Genomic DNA, 27,115 nt, shown 5'->3' with positions numbered 1-27,115 from the left:
CGTGAGATTTCTGCCAGCTTCACGCTGTCTCACGATTCCTGCTGTATCCATACTGGAATTGTGTGTGTTCAGTGGGGAGAACAGACCCCTTCCTGTTCTGAATGTGACCCAGAATCGAAGCCGGAAAGGGATTGCTGAATCACGATTCCAGTTTTGGCCCGTCTCTAGTTATAAATCATCATCGCGCTGTTACGTGACAATGTGACCTGGAGGGAAGTTTGCCTCTGGGCCGAAGGCCAGCACAGTGCACCATGCAAGTCTCACCTCAGCTTATTTGTAGTCCGGATCTCGCTCTGCTGGCCCTCGGCACAGGGGTGAATTCACTCGGATTGGAATAAAGAAGTCTAACTGGGGTTTCCTTGGCTCTGGCAGATCAGATCTCTTCCACCGAGGTGGGTGCAAATGAGACGCAAATCACCCTTGAGTCACTCCATCCCAATAAAGTCTACAAAGTGCGCATTGCGGCCAGCACCAGTGCAGGGTATGGGGCCCCGTCAGAGTGGACGCAGCACCGTACTCCTGACAAGGACAACCAAACACACGGTAGGGGGCGTGGTGTGCGTGGCATAGCTCCTTTCTCTTCGCTGGGGCTTGGAACAGCACCGCCATGAGGGTGGGAGGTCAATACCATGATCCCCATTTCACAGATGGGGAAGCTGAGGCAGTTAGACTATACGGCTTATCCAACCTCACATAAGGTTGTGTCTACACTAGAGAATTGTAGCACTAGGTCCCAGGCACACCAGAACCCCTTCCCTAGGTTTCCATTTAGTGTAGGAAACCAGAATGCTTTCCCCTGTCCCTTGCTGCTGGGTGTGTTGGTGATGGGTCCTTCTCCCCACCACCTCCCAGATCTTCCTCAGGCTGCAGGTTATAAGCAAGGGCTGATGAAAAATGAGTGTGGACATGTCTGGAAGTGGGTCGACAAAATTAACATACCAAAATGAACGCAGAGCCAACAGACAGCAGCCGTAAAGGTGGTGCTGTAGCTAACTCAAAATAGGGCAGGTAAACTCCACCCCACCACAGTAGCTCCCAATCACCAGTTCTGCCTGCTAGACTGCACCCCCTTGCTATGTAGATGAACATCAGTTCTGTTATTCTGTGTTTATCTGGTTGGCCCATGCAGTGACAGAATTGTGACCGCTCCTCTCTGCCACATCAGGGGCATGTCCCCTCCCTGGGATAGACCCTGCCTGTCCTTCAGGGGTGGAGAGAAGGAAGCCCCTTAGCAAAGCAAGGAAACACCGAGGAGTTGCTGAAATGTGGGTTTCTTTCCTCTTGTTTTTCTAGTTCCATTTGCCCCGACAGAATTAAAGGTCCGAGCGAAAATGGAATCCCTCCTGGTCACTTGGCAACCCCCAGCCAACCACGCCCAGATTTCAGGCTACAAGCTGTACTACCGGGAAGTGGGCACAGAAGAGTCAAGTGACGAAAACCCCTCTGATGGCACGGAAGAGGAGAGCTGGGATGTGGGGCCCATAAAGCTAAAGAAGAAAATGAAGCAGTATGAGTTAACTCGACTAGGTTAGCTGGTTAAGTCTACTTCTTACCAACATGTACCGGCACCGTGGTTCCACCTTGCAGTGCAAGGAGGTCGTGATCAAGAACTTCTAAGAAGGGGCAAAGTTCTTTGGCTGCAAGCCCTTCAGCTGTACCATTGCATCTTACAGAGTCTGCTGAATGTACCTGACTTCTAAAGCTCCTCCCACTGTTAAGTCTTTAGCCAAACTGTTGCAAGGGATGAGTGTACTGAGAGTTTAGGGGGCAGAAATTAACCTCTGTCTCTTTCAGGTACTTGTGAGACCACCTGTCAGTGCAGGATCCGAATGCTAAATTATTTTCATAATAGTAAATATTAAAATGCAGAAACTCCTGAAAGCTAATGTAGTGACAGATTATTCTCTAATCCGTGATTAAATAATATCTGGTGAAGCACAGATTGAAATGGTTGGTGTATCCTACGTTCGTATCTCAAAACTCAGGTCACAACAATCATCTGTCCCCACCTACATATTTCTAAGAACCTCTCATAGAATCACAGAAGATGAGGGTTGGAAGGGACCTCAGGAGGTCATCTAGTCCAACCCACTGCTCAAAGCAGGACCAATCCCCAACTAAATCATCCCAGCCAGGGCTATGTCAAGCCGGGCCTTAAAAACTTCTAAGGATGGAGATTCCACCACCTCCCTAGGGAACCTATTCCAGTGCTTCACCACCCTCCTAGTGAAAACGTTTTTCCAATATCCAACCTAGACCTCCCCCACTGCAACTTGAGACCATTACTCCTTGTTCTGTCATCTGCCACCACTGAGAACAGCCCAGCTCCATCCTCTTTGGAACACCGCTTCAGGTAATTGAAGGCTGCTGTCAAATTCCCCCTCACTCTTCTCTTCAGCAGACTAAATAACCCCAGTTCCCTCAGCCTCTCCTCATAAGTCATGTGCTCCAGCCCCCTAATCATTTTAGTTGCCCTCTGCTGAACTCTCTCCAATTTGTCCACATCCTTTCTGTAGTGGAGGGCCCAAAACTGAATGCAATACTCCAGATGTGGCCTTACCAGTGCTGAATAGAGGGGAATAATCACTTCCCTCAATCTACTGGCAATGCTCCTACTAATACAGCCCAATAGGCCATTAGCCTTCTTGGCAACAAGGGCACACTGCTGACTCTCATATCCAGCTTCTTGTCCACTGTAATCCCCAGGTCCTTTTCTGCAGAACTGCTGCTTAGCCAGTCAGTCGCCAGCCTGTAGCGGTGCATGGGATTCTTTCTTCCTAAGTGCAGGACTCTTCACTTGTCCTTGTTGAACCTCATCAGATTTCTTTTGGCCCAATCCTCCAATTTGTCTAGGTCACTCTGGACCCTATCCCTACCCTCCAGCATATCAACCTCTCCCTCCAGCTTGGTGTCATCTGCAGACTCACTGAGAATGCAATCCACGCTCATCCTCCTGATCATTAATGAAGATTTTGAACAAAACCAGTCCCAGGACCAACCCCTGGGGCACTCCGCTTGATACCAGCTGCCAACTAGACATTGAGCCATTGATCACTATCCGTTGAGCCTGACTATCTAGCCAACTTTCCATCCACCTTATAGTCCATTCATCCAGCCCATACTTCTTTAACTTGCTGACAAGAATACTGTGGGAGACCGTATCAAAAGCTTTGCTAAAGTCAAGGTATATCATGTCCACCGCTTTTCCCATGTCCACAGAGGCAGTTATCACATCACAGAAGGCAATCAAGTTGGTCAGGCATGACTTACCCTTGGTGAATCCACGCTGACTGTTCCTGATCACCTTCCTCTCCTCCAAGTGCTTCAAAATGGATTCCTTGAGGACCTGCTCCATGATTTTTCCAGGGCCTGAGGTGAGGCTGACCAGTCTGTAGTTCCCAGGATCCTCCTTCTTCGTTTTTTTAAAGTTGGGCACTATATTTTCCTTTTTCCAATCGGCCAGGACCTCCCCCGATCACCACGAGTTTTCAAAGATAATGGCCAGTGGCTCTGCAATCACATCAGCCAACTCCCTCAGCACCCTCGGATGCAATAGATCCGGACCCATGGACTTGTGCACGTCCAGCTTTTCTAAACAGTCATTAACCTGTTCTTTCACCACTGAGGGCTGCTCACCTCCTCCCCATACTGTGCTGCCCAGTGCAGCAGTCTGGGAGCTGACCTTGTCTGTGAAGACTGAGGCAAAAAAAGCATTGAGTACTTCAGCTTTTTCCACATCCTCTGTCACTAGGTTGCCTCCCCCATTCAGTAAGGGTCCCACACTTTCCCTGACCACATTCTTGTTGCTAACATACCTGTGGAAACTCTTCTTATTACCCTTCACATCCCTTGCTAGCTGCAACTCTAACTGTGCTTTGGCCTTCCTGATGACACCCCTGCATGCTCGAGCAATATCTTTATACTCCTCCCAATTCATCTGACCAAGTTTCTACTTCTTGTAAGATTCCTTTTTGTGTTTAAGTTCACCGACGATTTCTCTGTTAAGCTAAGGTGGTGGCCTGCCGTACTTGCTATTCTTTCTGCACATTGGGATGGTTTGTTCCTGCACCCTCAATAAGGCTTCTTTAAAATACAGCCAGCTCGCCTGGACTCCTTTCCCCCTCATTAGCCTCCCAGGGGATCCTGCCCATCAGTTCCCTGAGGGAGTCAAAGTCTGCTTTTCTAAAGTCCAGGGTCTGTATTCTGCTGCTCTCCTTTCTTCCTTTTGTCAGGATCCTGAACACGACCATCTCATGGTCACAGCTGCCTAGGTTGCCACCCACTTCTACTTCCCCTACCAATTCTTCCCTGTTCGTGAGCAGCAGGTCAAGAGGAGCATGGCCCCTAGTTGGTTCCTCCAGCACTTGCACCAGGAAGTTGTCCCGAACACTCTCCAAAAACTTCCTGGATTGTCTGTGCACTGCTGTTTTGCTCTCCCAGCAGATGTCAGGGTAGTTGAAGTCCCCCATGAGAACCAGGGCCTGTGATCTGGAAACTTCTGTTAGTTGTCCGAAGAAAGCCTCCCCGTCCTGGTCTGGTGGTCTATAGCACACGCCCATCATGACATCACCCTTGTTGCTCTCGCGTCTAAACTTAACCCAAAGGCTCTCAACAGGCTTTTCTCCAGTTTCATACTGGAGCTGTGAGCAATCATACTGCTCTCTTACATACAGTGTATGTAAGATGCATCTCTAATGCAGCCAAGTGTGTTTGTTACTTAAGGTTAAAAAGCACATGAGATGTCTGCTCCAGATTAAAATACAGCCGTGAGTTAATCCTCATCACACTGCTCTCAGGTTGGTATTATTTTCCCCATTTTACAGAGGAGAAAAATTGAGGCAAAAAGGTTCAGAGCTGGTGGTCAGAGAATGAGTCTGAGTCACAGCTGGGATAATAAGCCGCAATCAGATCTGAAGGACAACTTTAGCTAACAAGGTGCTTGTAACCATTTACTACAATAGACTATCTGTATAGTATCTGACTAGAGTAATTAGTTAATTAACCAACTGATAAGAAATCCGACATGCCGACATGCCACGAGTACTCTTGAAATAGGACTCTCCTACTTAGACGGTTTCCCTTCTCTGCCCCATGGCTCACCCTTGTAATTGTCGCATTCTGTAACTAGTTGGTTAATTACTAGGCTCAGAGGTACAATATATAGGGCTCTATGGGACTGATCTTCAGCTAGTGTAAAATCAGCATAATTCCCTTGAAGTCAATGCAGTTGTGCTGATTTTTGCCAGCTGAGGATCTGGCCCCATGTAGTGCAGCATTTTGCTTTGTTGACAAAGGCCAGCTGTTGAAACAGCAGTCTGAGTGTGCTTGCTAGCTTGATTTACACACCTCACATATATTATGGATGGTTTAACAGTCAATATATAGGACCTGGGAGGCTAACTTATGTCACCACTAAATAAACTTTCCCCGTCTAGAATCGCTTTACAGCTGTGTCTACTCGTAGCCTGGAGAGGGTGTTAGCAGTTACAAGCCACTCTGAAGAATTTAGATCTGTAATTACTGCATGGAGGAAACCACATCTGTACATCATGTACTGTCCTTACCACTGACAAACCAGCAAGGAGAGTGGCTCAGGAATGATCTGAATTGGTTCCAAATGCTCCGGCACATCAGTGCTCAGAACATCACTTGTTCATCCGTAATTACTTCCTTAAATTTGGGCATCAATCATCTCTTGATGGTTTCCTTATGATGGGGCTGACGTGGATTAACTAGCGTAACTTCATGAAGAGGCTGAACTGTCTTCCAGTTGGGAGCATCCTCTTTTGCTTTTCTGTGGAATGACGAGCTCTTGGGGGCTTGGAAAAGGGATGGGGTAGAAGCGCCTAGTGTACGCTGAGAATGCAAAGGTGATGGGGAAGGCAGGGGAGTGTGAAAACCCAGCAAGAGTCGAAGTATGAGCATGCTAATTTAAGGCTAGACTGTGCAACCTTGCACTGGTGGGCGCCAGCTCACACAAGCAGGTGTTGATTTCATTGAGGCTACATGTACGAGTCAGGATTGCACAATCTGGATCATGGGCACTTGGCGAGAATATCGCAATTCAGTTGGGACGAGGGATTGGATAAGGAACTGCAAAGTATTAAAAAGGGAACAGAGTCAGGAAAATCATTGTGCAGGAAATAGGAGAAATGGGACATTGTAATCAACACAAGTCTGTCGTTCCGGGCTTAATCCTGACGTGTGTTGGCTCCAAGAATTCTCACTGATTTCAGTGGACATTCTAGGCCTGACTCTAGCAATTAATCACTAGTAACGGAATGTAACCCAAGGGCCGGGATCTAGAAGAAAAAGAAACACTGAGGGCCTAATTGTGCCATCCATGTTAATGGCTAGTAAGTAGTACCTTACTTTGGGGGCGGTACCAGGTACTTTTTAGCCTGAGAAAGGGTGGGAGAGTTAATGCCCAAATGAGCACTGAAGAAAATGAATGCAAAAATATATATTAGTCTATTGGAAATAATACAGCCATCCAGATCCCATATTTGAAGCGATGCAGCCTAGATTATTCTGGATCAATTTAATATAGGCATACACATATATAAGGGGATATAACAAAATAGATCTGTTTTCACCCTGCCTGCTAGCTTCGATAGCAATTCTTGAAAGGTTGATAAAACGTCAAGTCTGTAAGCTTTCAGATATTGAACTTCTGAGCCTTGATTATAAGAAACAGGAGCCTAACTCCAGCTTTCGAAAACCAACGTGGCCTGATTGTCAGTGGCTAGGTGGTGCAGTGGAAATGATCCGGATTCGTATGCCAGGGGTCGCAGATACAAATCCCAGCTTCTAGATTGCATAAGTGGCAAAAATTGATGCTAAGAATCTCCAGAGTTATAACTGCTGCCCCTTGCAGAAAGTTTGCAGTATCAAACTTCGTGTTTCACAATCTCTATTAGAGATCAGGATGAGGAGCAGATTATCTCACGTCCGCTTGCTGTATGGTTTCCTGTACCTTCCTCTGAAGCATCTGGTGCTGGCCACTCTCCCAGACTGGGCTAAATGGACCTCAGGTCTGATCCAGTCTGGTAATTCCTATATAAGTACTGAGCACCCGGCTGCAACTTCTGGTGTCAATGGGATCTGCTGGATACTTGCACTCCTGGAAATCTGGGTTCTAAGTTAAGTGCCTAAATGGGGATTTAGGAGCCTGACTTTAGACTCTCATCATTGTAAAATTTTGGCCATGATGTTTTAAAGGAAAAAAGTCGTTACTGTATTAACAGTGTATGCGGGCACAGTGAAACTTGGCCTTTCCTTCCTGTCTTCGTGCTATTTCTTCCAGGGCAAGTTGTCCATTTTGCAACATCTTCCTTCTTGCCCTAACTCCCAAACCAGACTCATTTCCCAGTGTTCCTCTCAGAAGGTTTTGTGAAGCTGAGAAAGTAACGCACAGAGTGAAACTCTGAGCAAGCGTTTGTGGAGCGGGGCCATTGATCAGTTACGTGCCACTGAGCCTGAGAATTCAGCGACTCTGTAGTCCAACAATGATAGCCCCTGCCTCAGTGAATTTAAGAGGCTCTCCTTTGTCAGAGGAGGCATGAATGCAGGTCAGCCAGTCTGTTTTCATCATCGCGCAACACCCAGGCGGCTTTTGAGGGAGACAAAACTGTGTTTGCTTTGGGGAGCCTTTCAGCGTGAAGAATGTGGCCGAACTGTTTTTAGATTCCGAACGTGAACACGTATTGTGAAGCCAGGGCAGCCTTCCGAGCACCCTTGGGGTAATTGGCACCAATAGGCCCTGGGAGCATAATTGGCGCAATAATAATAAAATTGGCATCAGTGAGACGGGCTTTGTGCTGCTTACATTGGCACGGCAAAGGAGCCGGTGAGCCATCGGGGCAGGGGATGAATAGGCACATCCCTAATTAACAAACTTCAGCAGCTAAATGCAGCTGAGGGAACCAAAGAGACTATGGGCTGCTTTCAGCGCATTTCTGAACAAGGGACTAGATGTCTAGAGAGAATTGCCAGTTTCCCTCTATTTAAAAACTTTGAATCTTTTAAGTAGTTTCCTTGAATAAACATCCCTGCTAAAATGTCCCCCAACATGGCAGGAGAGGCTTCTAGTTTGTGAAAGACCAGAAGAAAGAGGCAGGCAAGCTTTGCAACGGCCTTTTGGACTGTGTGAGCTAAGTTTGGTGTCCGTTGTCGGAACTAACGAAAGCGCAGCTAATGCTGCCGGGAGATATTCTGGGCCTTTTCCTGCAACCCCGTTTGGGGTCAGTGGGAGAATTTCACTTGAAACGGGGATCTCTGTTTCCTTTCTGAAGGCGCCTGGCTTTATTATTAAAGCAGCTGTGTCTGAGAAAGCGGTAGGCTCTGTTTGTTGTTGTGCGCACCAGAGTTTTTCTGACTGTAAGAATTTCTCTTGGTAGATGAGACAGATTGGGACCGATCCTGTGCTTCTGTGTGCACCAAAAATTCTTGTCAACTTTAATAGAAGTTTTCAAGGTGCAAGGAATTGCAGGATCCAGCACTGTGTCTTTAAAAATACCCCCTCCCCGTGGCTGTACAATGTATCCTTCTGATCAGAATACATGAACTGGGCTTTCCCTGAGCAGAGGTCATTGGCACAGTCACACCATGAGAGAAGTTCTCCCACTAGGCTAAGGGGCTGCTGAAGGGCCCTCTGCATAATTAGAAGGTGATTGATTTTGTTTTGTAGATTTGCAAGGGTGTTGTTGAGTTACAAGGTTAAATTTAATGTGATGCTTTTGTTTACTTTGGATGGTCAGCTCTAGCACACGTGTGTGTATGTGTGTGGGCATGTGCAAGGGGGAGAGAAGTAAATACGCTTGTGTTCTGTGGTAGGTTGGTCTGGGATGGGAGCAAAAGGGAGTAAGGTCTAAGATATTTCTTAGAGCACTCGTTAGTGCAGTATCTAAGCAATCAATCTGAGGATCTAGCCCTAAATTACTGGGTAAAGCAACTGGAGCAAAGAGTATTAATGTGTCACCTATCTTTGGAGAGGCCATTGGGTTACCACCCATCCGGGTTTTCCCAGATAATCCTGCTCCAATGCTTGCAGGACATTCATAGCTCCTCGAACAACTCCCGGGACCTCTTAAACGCAGTCATCTTGCTCTGTGGGACAATGTCATGATGAAGCTTTAATGCAACATGATGCTACCTTCAGTGATAGAGGCAGGCACACAGGATTGGGGGTCAGGAAATCGTGAGTTCTTATTATATTGGCTCTGCCACTGACTCAATCGGTGACCCTGAGCAAGTCACCTTGCCTCTCTTGGCCTTGGTTTCCCCATCGATAAAACGGGGATGATAACACTTCGTAGGGTGGTTGTAGCCTGATGAATTCGCTAATATCTGAATGTGGAATCTGAATGTTTTTAAGCCAGTGCAGCTCTGTTGAGATTGGGCAAAGATTAACTTCTGCTGAGTGATTTTTGCAACCAGAAACATCGTTCATTTTTCCAGCCCCGGGGAGACTCTATGAGGTGAAGCTGGTGGCGTTCAGTAAGCATGAAGATGGCTACGCAGCTGTATGGAAGGGCAAAACAGAAAAGGCATCAGCGACGGCAGTAGGTAAGCAATACCCCTGTGACTTCATAGGGCACTTCTGAGCTATTTCACCCGTGAGCTTCTGCCCACATGTTCTGCTCTCTTCTGCTCTGCCCGGGGGTCTAAGATAAAGGTCTGGGATAAAGATATGGAGGCAGACATTTAGGAATCAAAGAGACAGCAGTCGTGATCTAGCACTGGTGTCAAACATAATCACTTCCATGGAGAATGAGCAGGGCCATCCGAATTTTTAGAGCCACCAAAAAGTGGGTAATACAGATAAATAATAATACAGACAAATGCGTCAGTTTCATTATTTGTTTCCCTTAGTGGTGAAATTAGGCCATTATTGTGCTCCACAAAGCGTATTCTATCTGTTCATGGTTAAGGCTAAGATTTTGTCACAGATATTTTTAGTAAAAGTCACGGACAGGTCATGGGCAACAAAGAAAAATTCATGGAAGCCGTGACCTGTCCCTGACTTTTACTAAAAAGATCTGAGACAAAATGGGGATCTGTGGGTGCCCACACCAGCTGCAGCGGGGCGGCTGCGCAGGGGCTAGGAGCTCCGGGGGCCCCCACTGCGGATTGGGTGTCAGAGTTCAAGGTCCTACCGCCCATGGCTGGAAGCTGCCAGGGCCCCCACTGCCTGCAGCAGCTGGGGGCTGTGGGGTACCCCTGCTGCCCGCAGCTCTGGGTGTCTCCCCCCAGCTGCAGTGGCCGGGAGCTTGGGGGTTCCCCTGCCGCCCATGCCCACAATGGCTGGGAGGTCGGGGGTTCCCCTGCTGCCCGCGGGGGCCAGGAGCTGTGGGGTACCTCAACACTCTGTGGCGGCTTGGAGCTCCAGGGGCCACCAGAGGCAGCGGGGGTACACTAGAGATCCCTACCCCCACGGGCGGGGGTACACTAGAGATCCCTACCCCCGCGGGCGGGGGTAGGGGTGGGACCCTGCAGCTCCCCACTGCTGCAGGCTGAAGTCACGGAGGTCGCTGGAAGCCACGGATTCTGTGACTTCTGTGACCTCCATGACTAAATCGTAGTACTTATGTTGCCCAGTACAATTGAATCTGAGCAGCTGGCAATCTTTAATTAATTTATCCTCGCACATCCTGGGAGGCAGGGCAGTTATCCCCATTGCACAGATGGGGAACTGAGGCAGAGAGTAACTAAGTGACTTGCCCAAGGTCACATAGGAAGCCTGTGGCAGAATAGAGAACTGAGCCCAGGTCTCCCCAGGCTAGTGCTCTAACCACTGGGCCCATCCTCCTCTTGATTCATCAGCAATGACTGCTCTTCTCTGTCCCATGCCACTGATACATGTGTATTTCTTTCTTCTTCCTTCATGTACCATAGACCCTCCAGTTCAGAAGGGTCCCCCGCTGCCCCCAGCCCATGTCTATGCAGAGTCCAACAGTTCAACCTCAATTTGGCTCAGGTGGAAGAAACCAGACTTCACGACTGTCAAGATCGTCAATTACACCGTGCGTTTCAGCCCTTGGGGACTGAAAAATGCCTCTCTTGTCACTTACTACACAAGGTAAGTGTGTCGTGCAACAGGCTGAGCGACACAACAGCTTCCTTGTTGGAAAGAAAACAAACATACGGGAGAAACGTGGGAAACCTGGCGGCGGGGTGGTTTAGTATGTCCAGGACGCATGTGACTCTGACTTGTATCCATTAGCTCAATTCTAAATCAGGGCTGGGCAAAATGCGGCTCCTGGGGAATGGTCCCTATCTGAAACACAGAGGTGGGGCTTAGGAGAAAGCAGGCATTTTTCCATCTTGATTTGTAGGGGCCAGCCTGCACTGCATGCTGGGATCTGTAGTTTCCACATCTTTGTATTAAGGATAAAGCCAGCTGAAGTATTTTCAGCCCCAAATATTGAGAGATCATGACATTTAAAAAAAATACAGGGTTTTGGTTTAAAAATCGTGACATTTAAAAATATATATATAACAAATTTGGCGTGGCTCGTATATTTGTCTTCTGGGTTTTGAGGCTTTAGCGGGGTCACGTTTTCAATCTTTTCTCTGCAAGAAAATCATAAATAAATGAACTGTCATGAAGGCTAGAAACATACTTTTATTTGAATGGAAGCTGTGATTCTCACGTAATCCCATGACTCCTGGAGCTTGGACTTTAAGAAACATATGAAAGATAGTGAGACTTGTGATAGAATTTGATCCGCTCCATTGCACTCACATCTTCTCTGGCCCATGGGCGCCTGGTAAGTTGCTGAGGTGGCCAGCAATGGGACCCCAGCCTGTGTTAATCTGCCCTGCGTGTCTGTATTCCTTGGCAGTTCCGATGAAGCTATTCTCATCAGTGGATTGAAACCCTATACCAAGTATGAGTTTGCAGTCCAGTCTAATGGAGTTGGGATTGACGGACCATTCGGCAGCGTGGTGGAGAGGTTCACCCTTCCTGACCGTAAGTACCGCACCGTGGTGAACATAAATCCCCAAACTCACGGAGCTCTCCCTGATTGGAGGAAGGCCAGTCTCACCTCATGTGCCTTGCCCACTAGTGGAGCAATGACGTAAATCTCTGAAGACCGTTTTCAGCTGCCAATTCTGTCGTTCCCTCTGTGCACTCACTCAGCAGATGTAACGTGCTTGTACGCTGAAAGGCCTGGGAATCCGCCTCACTGTCTCTTGTCATCCCTCAGTCCTCTTCTGCATCAATGGAGGCTGAGAGCCATTTGAAAGCCCAAGAACCGGTCCAAAGCCCACTGAAGAGATGCTGCCATTGGACTTGGCTTTGTAACCACAGAGGAATGGAGGCAGAACTCGAGAAGAGCAATTGATATGAATCAGGGCAATTATGTTTATTTCAGATTTGAGTTTTCTTTTGTTTTCTTGGGGTGGGGGTGGGGGATTTTCTCTAAGAAATCCTGCTTTCTAGTGAGGTGCCCGGGGCTGCCCTGGGGGTTGCTTTGAGCAATGGGTGCTGGCTACGGCTGACAGATGTTGTCAAAATGAGAGTCGTTGAGCCTAGCGTGTTTGTGTAGAGGCAGTGGCAGGAGTTTGAGCCTCCCACTCTGCCCTAGGGCTGGCAGAGGCTGAGAGCCCTGGGGAACATGGCTAGCTCCGGTAAGTCAGGGGATAACCTCTCTTGTCCAATAGCAACCTCCAGTGGCTGCTTTGGGAGTGGAGTTAACTGACTTTTAACTGACTATCATTTGCGGATGATATTAAACTGGGAGGAGTGGTAGATATGCTGGAGGGCAGGGATAGGATACAGAGGGACCTAGACAAATTGGAGGATTGGGCCAAAAGAAATCTGATGAGGTTCAATAAGGATAAGTGCAGGGTCCTGCACTTAGGACGGAAGAACCCAATGCACAGCTACAGACTAGGGACCGAATGGCTAGGCAGCAGTTCTGCGGAAAAGGACCTAGGGGTGACAGTGGATGAGAAGCTGGATATGAGTCAGCAGTGTGCCCTTGTTGCCAAGAAGGCCAATGGCATTTTGGGATGTATAAGTAGGGGCATAGCGAGCAGATCGAGGGACATGATCGTCCCCCTCTATTTAACATTGGTGAGGCCTCATCTGGAGTACTGTGTCCAGTTTTGGGCTCCACACTACAAGAAGGATGTGGATAAATTGGAGAGAGTCTAGTGAAGGGCAACAAAAATGATTAGGGGACTGGAACACATGAGTTATGAGGAGAGGCTGAGGGAACTGGGATTGTTTAGTCTGCAGAAGAGAAGAATGAGGGGGGATTTGATAGCTGCTTTCAACTACCTGAGAGGTGGTTCCAGAGAGGATGGTTCTAGACTATTCTCAGTGGTAGAAGAGGACAGGACAAGGAGTAATGGTCTCAAGTTGCAGTGGGGGAGGTTTAGGTTGGATATTAGGAAAAACTTTTTCACTAGGAGGGTGGTGAAACACTGGAATGCATTACCTAGGGAGGTGGTAGAATCTCCTTCCTTAGAAGTTTTTAAGGTCAGGCTTGACAAAGCCCTGGCTGGGATGGTTTAATTGGGGATTGGTCCTGCTTTGAGCAGGGGGTTGGACTAGATGGCCTCCTGAGGTCCCTTCCAACCCTGATATTCTATGATTCTATGACTTTGGAGGGTGGCTACCATCCAGCTGTGGTGGTAAGAGAGTTTTGCGGGCGGGGAATTAAAAACCAGAAGGGGGCAGGGGGCTCGGAGGATCCCTTGCCCGAGGATAAGAAAAGCTTCGGTGTATTTTAATGTTGTATCTCTTCCTGAGCTGTGCAGCTACACCCGTGTTTTCCTGCTACTCCTTAGCTTGCTGGCCAGGACGGACAAACTCCCCACTGTTTGTGCCTCAGGGAGCACACCCTTCCATTCAGCTCCAAAGTCAACAATGAGCAGCCCTGTTTGTGCACCATTTGCATCCATCCATGTTCAGATCACTCCGGTGTGCATCCAGCCACCCAGCTCCCATCTGCAAATGCAGCTTTGGCACGAGCCCACTTTTGGGGGTACCAAATTGGAGGTGTGGCCCAAAGAGCTGAGCTTTCACCATTTCCCCTTTGGTTCCTGTTGAACGTTTGGGGCAGTCGTCGTATCCTTTGTCTCTTCAGGGCCGTCCACGCCTCCATCCGACCTCAGGCTGCAACCGATCAACCCATATGCCGTGCAGGTGCATTGGTGTCCTCCAGTCGAACCCAATGGCATCATTGTGGAGTATGTCATCCTGTATAATGCAAACAACACGCAGCCCGATGACATGTGGACTCTGCTGAGGAAAGAAGGTGAGCACCTAGAGTAGCTCAGGAGCGTGTCCATTGGGCTGGGTCCAGAGTGGAGGTGCGTTGACTTCAATCCTTGTTGGGCACATGTGCCAATCCTAATAAATGTCAGTTCAGAATCCCCCCATTTCCCTGGCCCTCTCTGCTTTCTGACAGGGGTCATGCGTCTCTGCTGTCTAGCCTCGAAACACTGGTAACAGAAGTCTAATGAGCTGTGGGACAGATAATGTTGAGGAAAGGCTGCGCTAGCCTGCAATACAATTAGAAATAGAGGTGGCGGAGGAGACCCACAGCTGAGAGCAGAGCATGAGCATTGAGAAGGATTGAGAAGCAGAGCATGAGCATTGGGAGAGGAGGTGTGTTTGGAAGCAGGTGGGTTCTCTTGCCAGCTGCCTCTTTAGCAAGGCTCTTGGGTGCTCTGCGGATCGGAGCTGCAGAGAGACAAGATGCTATCGCTAGGCAGGGAAAGAACTTCCTGTTGACCGAGTGTCAAGGCTGTGGCTCAGAGATAAGAAAGGAGGAAAGCGGGTGGGTCGATGGTTGAAAGACAATGCTGCATGTTTGCGGCTGCTCAGAAGCTAGGCCCTGTGAGCACATCGGCCACCTGAGATCATCCAGGAGGCCCTCTGCAAAACCAGGTCACTCCTATGTGTGGCGGTTTTCATCCGATAACGGTGTCAGGGCGGAGCTGTGGGCTGGGGAGGTGAAGCCCATGCGAGTGAGCAGAAATGGAACGTGTAAGGTGCAGCAAGAAGTTAAGAGTTCAGCTGGTCATTTCTTGCAGTTTGTTCACCCATTGCCCTGAAGGAAAACTGAGCTTTTGAATGAGAAGACAGAAGGATACAAAATCAACAGGGCACACATTAAATGGGTTAAAACCTGCCTAATCGCTAGGTCTCAAAATGTAACTGCAAATGGGGAATCAGCTTGCAGCGGGTGTATTTCTAGTGGGCTCCTGCAGCGATCGGTTCTTGGCCCTACGCTATTTAACATTTTATCAATGACCTGGAAGATAAGATAAAATCATTACTGAGAAGGTGTAGAGATGACACACAGCTTGGGGGAGGGGTAAACAAGGAAGAGGACAAGTCCTAGATAGAGTGATCTGCATTGCTCAGTAAGCTGAGCGCAAGCAAACAATATGCATTCAGGACGGCCAAACGTAGAGTTAGCTATCTAGGCACAAAGAATGGGGGACTCAGGCCTGGGAAGCAGTGACTCTGGAAAGGACTTGGATAATCAGCTGCACAAGGTGGCCAAAAGGGCTAATGCGATTCTTGGATGCAGAAAGAGGGAAATCTCAGCAGGAATAGGGAGGTGAAATGACCTCGGTAACGGCACTGGTGCAACCATTTTGGAAATACTGCGGCCCGTTCTGGATTCTGACAGATGGGAGAGGGTCAGAGAAGAGCCACAAGAATGATTAAAGGATGAGAAAACCTGCCTTATAGTGATTGACACATGGAGCTCAATCTATTTAGCTCAACAAAGAGAAGGTTGTGGGGTGATTTGACCCCAGTTGGTGAGTACCTACCCGGGGAACGAAAATGTGATGATAGAACAATATCCAATGGCTGGTAGTGGAAGCGAAACAAATTCAGACGGGAAAGAAGGCGCACGTTTTTCATCGGGACGGTAATTAACCACTGGAACAACTTACCAAGGGATGTGGTGCATTCTTGATCGCTGGCTGCTTGTAAAACTAGATCGGGTAGTTTTTTAACAGATGTGCCCTGGTTCAAACAGGAGTTAATTCAGGGAATCCTAGAGCCTGTGCTATGCAGGAGGTCAGACTAGATGATCACAGTGATCCCTTTTGGCCTTGGAATCTATGAATCTGTGAAAACGGAAAGGGTCAGAAATCTCTGGGGATGTATGGAGCTGAACTGCAGAGGCTTCTGATTGAATATTTCAAAATGGATGTTAATTAGGAATTAAAGTTAGCACATAGTGGATTTGGATTGGGACCACATCCTGCCAACAGCTCGGCATGTAGAGAACTTGACTGATGAGAGTCCTCTCAGTGGCTCAAATGGGATTGCTCACTGGGCTCAATCCATGGTAGCACAGAGGCGGTGGTCTAGGGGTATGGCCAAGGAACGACATAAATGTCAAGATTTTCAGGCCTGAAGGGACCATCTGATTGACCTCCTGCATATTACAGGCCAGAGAATTCCAATCCTGCGTCCAGCCCAGAATTTGGGAGCACGAGGCAGTGTAGCTGAAGGAGAGGCTTCAGTGAGATTACTCATGTGAGTAAAGTTTCACACAGGCAGGGTCAGGCTGCTAGTGAGCATATTAGTTAGCTAAACCATAACTGTCCTGGGGTACAAAAGGCATCTCTTTACGTTATACTGCTCACAGACTCTGCTAGCTCGGAGAATGAAACAAAGTTCTGCAACCCCCCCAGATAGCATCTAAACCATAAACATTAAACCTTCTCACCTGCTTTTGAACAGGAAATACTTTCAGCACTGAGGTGCATGGCTTGGAGAGTGACACCAGGTATTACTTCAAGATGGGAGCAAAGACCATTGTAGGGTCCGGGCCGTACTCGAATGTAAAGGACGTGCACACCCTTCGCGAGAAGCAGTCAGGTATTCCAGTTTTTACTACCCCAGGAAGCATGCCCTGGTCTCGAGATGTCACTCTGAGCATTGAGTCACGCTCCATAATTGCCCGTAGTTATTAGTGTTGTTTAGTTTTGTGTGCCAGCCAACGTGAACATGCTTAAACCGTGCTGGGATTGAGCCAAATTCAGCGTGTGCACAGCTCTTGCTGACGTCTGTGGCAGTTGCCTATCCGTATCTTGGGGCAAGGATTTGGCTCTAATTGCCCATCTTGCAGCGATCAGATTAGTTCATGTAGCATTAAGGCAGCTGAATCTTTGACAGATGCCAGTTTGCTTTTATCTGCTTCAACGGTCATTGCCAAGTACTTCTTATAATAGTATGTTGTGTGCGTATCTCTTTGTGTGTGTGTCTGAGATATGGGTCCAACTTGGGGCCAGTCGTCCCACTACCCCTGGGCTTTAGGAAACACTAGCTCTGGATCAGTAATTGGTCCGTTGGGCCCATTTTATATCCACGCGCCCAAAGTCGGTGTTTTTCTGAAGGCACTGGACGCTCTGCGTCCTCTTCCTGGTAGGGCTTGAGACGCTGACTCGACTCTGTCCTTCGCCTACTAGATGTTCTGGATATCCACTCGGTCACCGGGATCATCGTGGGAGTCTGCTTAGGTCTCCTCTGCATACTCTTCTGTACGTGTGCCAGTTTCCGCAGCAGCAAGCAGAGGTATGCCTTGCATTATCCGGACAGTAAGCAGAGCAGAGCACCGATGGGGAGCAGCACAAAAAGCCCCGTCAAATTCTTTCCCACATTGAGATGTGCTCTGTTGTAGAACAATTGAATTTAAGGCAGTGAAAGATGCAGGCCCTAAAAATAATCCACGTCTTTCAATATAAAATTCCTTCTCTGTCATGTTGCTTTGCGGGGCGTGCCCGCGACGGAGCGCTGTTTAATGAATGCAGTCTGGTTTGCTGGTTTGTATGCTGCTGCAGTAGCTTTTCTTTAATCTGCATTGTTAGAGTAATTGTTTTTGCAGCAAAATAGAATGCTAATTGCCGTATCAAAGAACATTATCCTTCCTTCCTCTCTGCATATGCACAACACGGCTCTGCTGCATTTGGGTGCCTGGCTGATAGCTGTTAGCATGCACTGAGCAGCTTTGTGAGCTTCCAGCTGGGAAGACTGTTAGAGGGTTCCCTTTCTTCCTGATGTAATGGAGTGGGTTGGCATGGTCGGGGCCAGATCCTCATTTGGGTTATATTGGCTGAGTCCTATTGATCTGACCTAGGTGTCAGAACCTGCCCTGTAAGTGCTTACAAAGGAAATCATTTGAAGCCCAACTTTTGATGTAAGCCGTAGTTTTAGAGAGAGGCATTGTGAGCAGGTGGACTGAGCACAGGGGTGGGACCTAGGAGCTCCCGAAGTCTCATCCAGGCTCTGCCACAAACCTACCCCCATCACATAACCTCCCTCTGTCACGTGTAAAATGGGGCTGATAAAACTTAGCTGCTTCATGTGGGGTGTGATAAGCATGAGTGAGAGGTAGATCCTGGCCCTTGTCTCTCGCTCCCGTTACGGGGCACTAAGGACCAGCCACTGTGATCTGCTGGACAGGGGGCGGGTTGTAGAAACGGCACACTGTGCTTGTTACACAGCCCGGGCTCAGGGTGTGTTGGTAATAAGTGGTGAGCACAGGGGCCTTAACACTGATCCCTGCACCCAGCAGAGTAGCCAAAAGCAGAGCCGTTCCAGTCCTGTTAATAACAACCCAAGCAGAGAGGGGCAGTTTGGTCCAGCATCTGCCACTGCTCACAAGTTGGGAGATGACACCCCTTGAGCTCTGATTGGCTGGACAAGGGAGTCCAGGGCTGTTTGCCCTCCGAGGTGGAAACCTTTGTTTGTTTTCCCATCCCCTGCAGGGAGGCTCTGCCAGGCCTGGATTCTCAAGCCTCTGGGAATCACAGCTCCTATCACCGGGGCAGGCAGGGACCGCCCGGGCCCAGCGCCAAGTCTGATTCTCATGAGCTGGAATCGCTCATGTCCCCGCTCTCTGAAGAGGTTCCCTTGCCCCTGGTGGACATCACAGAGCTGACGGAAGTACACAGCCTCATCCACACCAGCCTTCCGGATGACAGCATCCACGGGATAAGAAAGGTATCGCCAGTGCGAATGCTTACCACCGCCTTGCTCAGATAACCCTCTTAACCTGGAGCGGCACCAAGGAACCAAGCAGAGTTGCGTCTGATTTCCCCTCTGGCTCTGGATGGATCATTTCAGGGCAGGCACCACGCTAGCAAGGGGGGTTCCTGTATCACCTGATGCTGAGAATCCCTGACTACAGAGTATTATCAAATGTATTTCCTCTAATATGGTTATCCTGAGCTGTTTTCCCCCCAATACACTGATTTTCATATCCAGCCATGTTAAGAATTTCCCAGTTCCTATAGCGAGTCCATGTCATCGCCAGTGCCAGAGGAGGACGTTCCCTGGTGATGCTTTGGGGTTCACCCAGACCAGTAAGGGGGTGTGTCCCCACCTGCCCTGTAGACCTGGGTACTTCTGTGCTGTGCAACTTTGGCTCCGAGCCCTGCCACCAGCAGCCTGCTCATGGGACAGCGGCCTCACCCTGGCCTCCACCAGCCTGGTTCCTCCTTGCAGGGCGACACCAACAGCCCTTTCAGTCCTGAGAGAGAGAGTGTGTGTGTGTGTCCATCCCCCCAAAGCTGTCTGCCCTGCTGCAGCTCTTGCCTTCCAGGCTAAGAGGACCCAGCTCTCAAAGGCTTGAAGGGTGCAGTACCCCATCGTCCCTCTGTGATGGTTACCTCCAAGTCTTTCAGAAGGTCCTGATATCCTCAAAGTTCATCTTTGGTTTCAAAGCCAGGAAGCCGTCCTGGGGGCTCAGCTCTCTGTGTCCTCCATGGAGCTGATGCCATGTTAATTTTTGCAGTCTCCTGGGATTTTGCAATGCAAATGAATGGCCCATTGTTCTTGGCACACCTGGCTTGATTTGTCCTTGAGTCCAAGAGGTGTTGGCCATTCTCCTTTGTCTGGAAAAAAACTTTTTTGCTTCCTTGGTTTGTTTACAGATCCCAAAAGAGAAAATATCCATAATGTCACATACAGCATTGTTACGTACATTTCATAATGATTTTAGTGACCAACGTGGTGTTAGTTTTCCATTGATGTATTACAAGACACTTTCTAAAGGCAAGAGTCTCAGAGCTCCCGTGATGTTGACCTATGGATGCTGCTGTAGCTTCAAGGCAGGAGTAGATCCCCTGTCTGCAATGATCCCATTTTGGGGAAGGATGGAATGGTGGATGGATCTCCATAGCTATGGATTTGTGATCTGTTGCTTCTGCCTCAGTCCAGCTCCACCTCATCTCTGGGAACACAGCTCTGCGCTGTAGAGTAGAAAGGTTCTTCTCCCAGCAGAGCTGCCGTGGTTCTGTTCCACCCAGGTCCTTTGTGCCGTTGTGCAGGGCAGGGTTTGTTACTGATGCCTCTGTGTTCAATGCAAATGTCATAGTGGCCTTCACCGCTAGAGAGACAAGGGAAAAAGGTCTCACCCTCTACTTAGCACAAATATGAATCCATTAGGACCAAACCACATTCGTCCTCTAGAATTTAATAGGGGTGAGATAAACAGAGTTCTGTAGAAAACTAATAGGGATTTTTAAAAATTAAACCGATAGCATTTAAAAGAGACTTAATATCCTTTCTTTAGCTTTTCTCGTCCTGTGGAATTCTATAGGAGGGATATAATTCTCCATTACGTTCTGTACGATGGTTAAAAAAACGCCTTATAGAAAGGTCCTCATTATCTAGTTCTGGACTTTCCCATAAGGATTCTGATGAAAGTCAGACCTTACTGTAGTTGACAGTCAGCCATGCAAATTCTGCAGAGTGAATCTCCCTTTTTCAAAGGTTGGTAGACTTGCAGAGTTGTGCTGGGGTTTTTATCTGCCTGGCATGTCTATGGGCCAGTGGCAATATCATTACAGATGCTGATGTTTGCTAGCCATGAGCCTAAATCCCCCATGTTTTGGCCCCAGGCTTCCTCAAAGTTTGATGGTGTTCTGGACCAGGGCCTGGGTTTGGACCAGTCTCTGGTATTAATAGAACTGATCCAAAGCCCACTGAAGTCAATAGAAAGACTTCCATTGGCTTCATCAGAATTTGAATCAGGTCCTGTGTTAGCTCCTTCAGCCCTGCTGTAGAGCATGTTTGTCCATCAAAAGGCCCCACAATAGCATGTTGCGATTCTACAAAGGAGAAATTCCTCCAGCCTTTCGGTAAGAAAGATGATGCTGGACTCTACCGTGTTGTCTGTCTGGTCATAACTCTGGTTCAGTTGCAAGCCTGGGGCAATTTAATGACCATGACCAAGAAACTTGACTTTCCACTTAAGACAAGTAACTGTACAAGGACGTTGTGGCAATCAGTAAATCAAAAGAGAGATGCTTTAGCTCAAGCTGACGTTATGGACGTGATGCAGAAATGATGGAGTGAAATTCTAGGGACTGTGTTTTGCAGACGTTCGGACTGGATGATCGTAATGGTCCATTCTGGCCTTAGAATCCATTGATCTATGAGAGAAGGTTGAAGTGGTTGTTGGCGAAGGGCAAAAGAGGACGACAGTTTCTCTTTGGATGGAAGCAATGAGATTCTTGGTTTATTTTATAAAACGAGCATTGAAAGCAAAACCAGAATGCTGGATCGGAGAACTTGTATCGAGAAATATCTGAGGCTTTTTATAGAGAAAATTGGTTTGTCCTGTCTGATATTGTGGATGCACTCAGGTTTCAGTCCCCTTGGGACTCCTGCTAAACTCTGTGAGATCTTGTGGCCACGAATTCCACAGATTAATGATCGAGTTTCCAATGCAAATATTTGCGTTCACAAATTCGACATCTGCTTTCTACAAATACTCTCCCCAGTATTAACTTAAAATGTGCCGTTTTTATAAACATCAAGTTCACCAGCATGTTCACGGAGAGCAAACATCAGGAAGGTGACCTCAATTGAAGGGAGCTTGTGTTTTTATTTGTGGATCTGTATGTTTGGAGGTATTCTCCGAGCTCTATGTAATTTGCCTGACATTGCCTCGTCTTTCTCGTCTCCCTGCCCCCTTTTCTCTCTCAAGCAATGTCTGAAGCATTTCATTCCATTAGGGAACCTTTAATTGGCCTAATTTAGTTAATCTGTTTATGTCTTTCTTTGTAACCCGGGGAGAGTGTGTAAGGTAATTAGGAGGTTGAGTGAAACAGGCGCATTGTGAGGACAGAGGATTTCATGTTTGCATCAATCATATGCTTGTATGTCACTGGTGTTAAGGTGTATTCAAGATAGAAAACTTTAATCAAATCTAAGTGCAAAATAAGGGAGACGTGTGAGAGCCCAGCCTTGGAGAGTTTGGAATGAGCAGATGTATTCTTTTTGATATGCCACATCCTTGTCTTCCTTAACCGTCACAAGGGTCAAAGCGATTCACCTTGGTTTCCCAGGTGTTCCATCGGATCAAGACTAACAGGAAAAGATAGGAGAGAGCGTGAGGTTTCCTGTGTAGCAAGCACAGCTCCTTGCAGTGTAAGTATTTAAGCGTTGGGTTGCTTCTCCACCCCCCCTCCCCGCCCCCGCCCTTTTAACAGCCCTTTCCATTAAATGAGGAACAAATGTTTTTCTTTAAAGAGTTACTTTGCCCCTGATCTCTGATTCAGGGTCCTGGAGGTAAAACTCTCTGCCCAGTTGAGTCACTTTCCTCCTGCCTTTTGGGGATAATAAATCCAGATCCCTCTGTGGATACTGCCCAAGCGGGAATTTAATCTCTAGAAACGCAAGATCTGCTCCCCAAAGGAGCACGAATGCCAATCACAGTCTGTTCAGGGTTTGTCTTCAGAGAGTTTAAGGCCTCAGAATCTCAGGATCTTAGAATCCTGTCTTGGCGTTCGGCAGATGGATTATCAAAGATCAAAGGTTTGCAGAGTGTACAGTCTGGCCGCAATTTAATCTGCTGAGTGGGAGGCTGGCTAATGCTCCTACATCCAGGGTTTCACTTTCAGTCCCAGTCTGCCATAGCTTCTGGCAGCTCAGCAGGGTCTTGCTGCCTGCATTGTTGGACTGTCTATGCCATGGAGATGTACATGCTTCTATTCAAGTGCTGTGCTGTCATCTGCAGCACCTTGGATTTGCTCCTAGTCTCCAGAAATCCTGACTCCTCCATGAAATTATATTGTAGAGCCACCTGGGCTTGGTGAGCAGGAGACATGCAGGAGCGTTAGTCTCACAAGGCCAGAAGATTGCAGCCTCCAAAGCTGTGACCACAAAGCTCAGACAGCCAGTAACTTCCTGGTTCTTGTACTCTGAGAAAGTCAGTAATATATTTCTGGGGCAGCTGTGTTACCACTGGACAGCAAACCGTATGCAGTATCCTGGAGGATGCCAAGGAAAAGTGCATGTGCTTGGAATGAAATCTGCCAGCAGATCGGATAGATTAAGTATCTGCACTCTCTGCAGAGCTACTCTTGGGGCTTATCTCAGCTTGACCCAGCATGGGTGTGCAAGAGGGGGGAGTGCAAGCATTCTCCCATGCACCCCACCCCATGCGGGGGGCTGGACACAGTCAGCATCCTGTAAACTCTGCTGTGCTGGCCCCTGATTCAGCAACGAGGTGTGTGCGGAAAGTCAAGCAGGTGCTTTACATGCTTTGCTGAATCGGGGCCCTACTTTCCCTGGTGGCACTAGCCTCTGCCAGGGGGTGAGGTGCTAGCCCAGATGCCATGGTGGTGGGGGCCAGAGAAGAGGCATAACCATGACCTGTTCCTGGTTTAGGGTTTTTTTCATAAACGATTCTCACCTCTTCCCTAGCTGAATTCTAGCTCTGCCCCTTAGTATCATGTGACAGCAATGCCGCTAAGTAGCTACCACCACCCCCGCCCTGTCCCCCATTGGAACAGTCTGGTAGGGGATGCCATCGAATGTTAAAGAAATGATATTTTTTGAATCCCTGCTGGTGTATTGGAAGGGTTTCACTGGAAGAATCGGGACATTATTTTGTTACAAAGAAATGGATACAAACGTAAGGATCCATGTCTTCAAAAGTGCACGTGTGAGGAAGCCTGGCTGCGTACATATAGAGCATGGTCATCCGCGTCGACTGCACCAGGATCTTCAGTGCTGAATGCACAAAATCCTACCCACTCCTTTAGCAGGCAGCAAGGAGCAGGCTGTTGTAGTTGCTGGACATGGGCAGTGGAGGGAGACATCACGACATGGAGTGAGCTAGTGTATTGTACAGACGCTTCCAAAATTCCAGACTTAACCTGTGCACTTAACTCAATTCGTGAGCATGCCCCAGGTGCCGTCTGCATGCAGTCAGGAGCATGTACATCTGGACACTGTAACTTAGAAAATGGGGACCATAATTCCAGCAGATGTAGTTTTCTGCTCTTTGGTCACTGGAGAGAGGCCTGGCCTTATAGTTACAGCTCAGGGCTGTGCGTCGGGAGATGAAAACTCTGTTGCCAGTTCTGACAGATTCTTTAAATAACCTTTGTCAAATCACTTAACTTATCCTATCTTGGTTTCCTCAACCATAAAATGGTGATAATGCTACTTTCCTACAGTAGTGATCATTAAAATCAGGACATATCTCCTTGGCAACTGTTAAATTTACCATGGCATTTCCCATCCTAAGGAAATTGAGTCCTGTAAATACCAAAAGGGGCTGTACAGCTTAATTCATGAAGACTTGCAAGCCTCCGATGGAAGGTGCTGTTGAACTGAGAAGCATTTTTCTTCTTTCTGGCTTTTTCTCTTTTCTCTCTTTCTCTGAAATTTCTAGAGTGAAACAGACCATAACATAAAAATTCTTCAGGCATTAGCGTGGCGCGGACGCTAAGCTGTAAATCTGTCGGTACTCAGGTGAACAACTGAATGAAGGGGCATGGCTGGCAGAAGCCTTGTAACTGCAGAGATAGAGATAGCATCCAAATTATTGCAAGAGGGCTCTGTGTCAGTATAGAATGTAAATAGGTAATGGATCAACAAGGTGCCAGGAGATGGGGCTCAAGAACACATGCCAGAATACATTGGTTGTTGCATGCGGCAGATGGCATCCCCTGTGCAGCTCTTTACATGAGTGCTTAACCTAGATACTCCTGCCGCAGGTAGTGTGAATACATCGGCTAGGAGCCATGGAGATCGGAGTGGAGGGAAGAGTCTCACAGTGGGTTTTGGTCCACTGTGCAACAGACCGAGCTCTGTTGTGCTGAGGGGATTTTCGCTCTGAGCTGTGAGTGAGGCTATGAAAACCCCTGGCGTGGAAAGCAGTAGAACAACAGGAAAGTGGGGGACTTAGAAGAATGACCCCAGGAAAGCCCCACTCAGCAGAGAAGAGATCCAGTCTGGTTTGTATAGGAAATTGCACCTTCGCCAGGAGTTGAGAGTTTGCTCATCTTCTCCGACCCTGTGTCTGAAGCCCTGGAGGTACTGCTGGCTCTTTGGGGTGACCTGATCTCTTTCCAGATGAAAGGGACACTGTAGGCAATTTTCGCTCTCTTTTAATATTTCTTTTTCTAGTAAACATCACGAGGCCACAGCACTGGTGGGAGGTGCCGAGTGCCACCCCAGAGACAGACATGGTATCCCACAGAACAGGGCTAACGTTCATAACACCTCCCCACCCTTGGCTTCCCTGCCTTTCCTGCACCTCCAGCCTGACCATTGGCAGGGAGGAGGTCGTTCCATCTCCACGACGCTGCCAGTTGGGCTGGTGGCTTTTGTGATGTGGGTGCCCGTCCCCCGGGAACTGGGCTGAGACCCACCAAGCCCATTGCACCAAATAGCCCTCAGTTGGTAGCAACTTGACTCATCTCACACTAGTGACCCAGAGGTGCAAATCTCTGTGCCCCATTATCCCCCCAAAGTGCTATTCAGCCCCACTTACCAGTATCTTCCTGCTGCCCACTCCTAGGGAGCTGTATGTTTCTCAGGCAGTAACTTGAAATTGAAGCCTTCCTGCCTGCTGAGCAGAAGGCTTTTGTAGCCACTTGGGGCTTTGTGCAGGGATACTTCCTCCCTCATAGCTCAGAGCAGTGCAATTAAACTGTAGCTGGACGGGCAAGCCTCTTCCTCCTTTTCCTCCTCCTTCTCCAAGCCTGTAACCGGCCACTAGGGGATGCAAGAGCCCAATGCATGCTGCACTCTGCCCTTCCCTGCTTCCAGCGCAGGTCCGACCAAGGAGTGACGTCCCCCGGGCTGCTCCCAACCCGGGTCTGTCCGTGGTAGTGCGCATTCTCGCCCACTGCGTCGTCCCTCCATCCATCCTTGCAGCTCTAGATGATTGTGCAACAGATGGGCTGCAAGATATTAAATTATAGCAATTGCCAGATGGGCATTACTTGGAGACAGAAATCCCCTGGCTCTCCAGGGAATGGGAGCAGCATGACACCGGCAGGGCAGACTTTCCTGCCACGCCTATGTGCTTTAAAGCAAGACCTGGTTGCAGGGAGCTGGATGTAGGGACAGGAGACTAGGGCAGTCTCCATGATCCAGTCACTCCTTACCCTCTATGCTGTGAAAGCCGTCAGATAACCAGCAAGGATGTGAATTCCAGTCCTAGGAACTGAAATGAGATAGCTCATTTCACTGCACTGTCCTGGGTTTGCATTCAGATCATTTAACTAGAGATGAAAGGCTGCATCATTCACCCCCTGAGCTATCCAGCTCGTTCCTGACAGGTTTTGACATTAACAGGAAGGGAGTTCAGCCTAATGGTTGGGGCAGAGGAGTGCCAGTAACAAGATCTAGTTCTTCTATGGGGCTTTTCCCCAGTAGATTTCAAGGAGCTCAGCATCATTAGTGCCATTTTACAGATGGGGAAACTGAGGCCCAGGGCTGTGAGGTAACTTGGTCAAGATCACCCAACAGAGCAGTGGCAGAGCCAGGAATAAAACCCAGGTCGTCTTAGTGTCAATCCAATGCTCTACCCACTTGGCCACACGGACTCTGGAGTACTGATTTCAGCTGTGCCGCTGATTCACACGCGTCTCTGTACCACAATCCCCCATCTGTAAAATGAATACAATTAATAACATTTACCAGTCTCCCAGGGTTATTACGGAGCTTTCTTGATTTAAAATGCTTTGAGATCCCCAGCTGAAACATGCTCTGTATGTGCAATCTGGTATTATTCTTGATCCGGATCTTTTGACAGCTCAAGGCTTAGCACATGTTGCTACTGCAATTACTCTTACACAGTTTGATGTAGCTGGGATG

At 48.3% G+C, this 27,115-nt stretch overlaps 1 protein-coding gene across 1 annotated transcript in view; it reads left to right on the top strand.

Moving 5' to 3' along the window:
* IGDCC4 (immunoglobulin superfamily DCC subclass member 4) overlaps positions 1–27,115 on the top strand; it is a 176,887-nt gene that overhangs the window by 135,037 nt on the left and 14,735 nt on the right. Inside the window, exons 10-18 of the mRNA XM_077829341.1 lie at positions 373–543; positions 1,294–1,527; positions 9,460–9,567; positions 10,897–11,080; positions 11,847–11,974; positions 14,103–14,273; positions 16,730–16,867; positions 17,458–17,563; positions 18,757–18,991. Of these exons, the coding sequence (XP_077685467.1) occupies positions 373–543; positions 1,294–1,527; positions 9,460–9,567; positions 10,897–11,080; positions 11,847–11,974; positions 14,103–14,273; positions 16,730–16,867; positions 17,458–17,563; positions 18,757–18,991 (1,475 nt within the window). The remainder of the gene's footprint in view (positions 1–372; positions 544–1,293; positions 1,528–9,459; positions 9,568–10,896; positions 11,081–11,846; positions 11,975–14,102; positions 14,274–16,729; positions 16,868–17,457; positions 17,564–18,756; positions 18,992–27,115) is intronic.

The sequence above is a fragment of the Eretmochelys imbricata genome, chromosome 10, assembly GCF_965152235.1.
Source record: "Eretmochelys imbricata isolate rEreImb1 chromosome 10, rEreImb1.hap1, whole genome shotgun sequence".
Classification (NCBI taxonomy): domain Eukaryota; kingdom Metazoa; phylum Chordata; order Testudines; family Cheloniidae; genus Eretmochelys; species Eretmochelys imbricata.
This window is presented reverse-complemented; position numbering and strand designations above follow the sequence as displayed.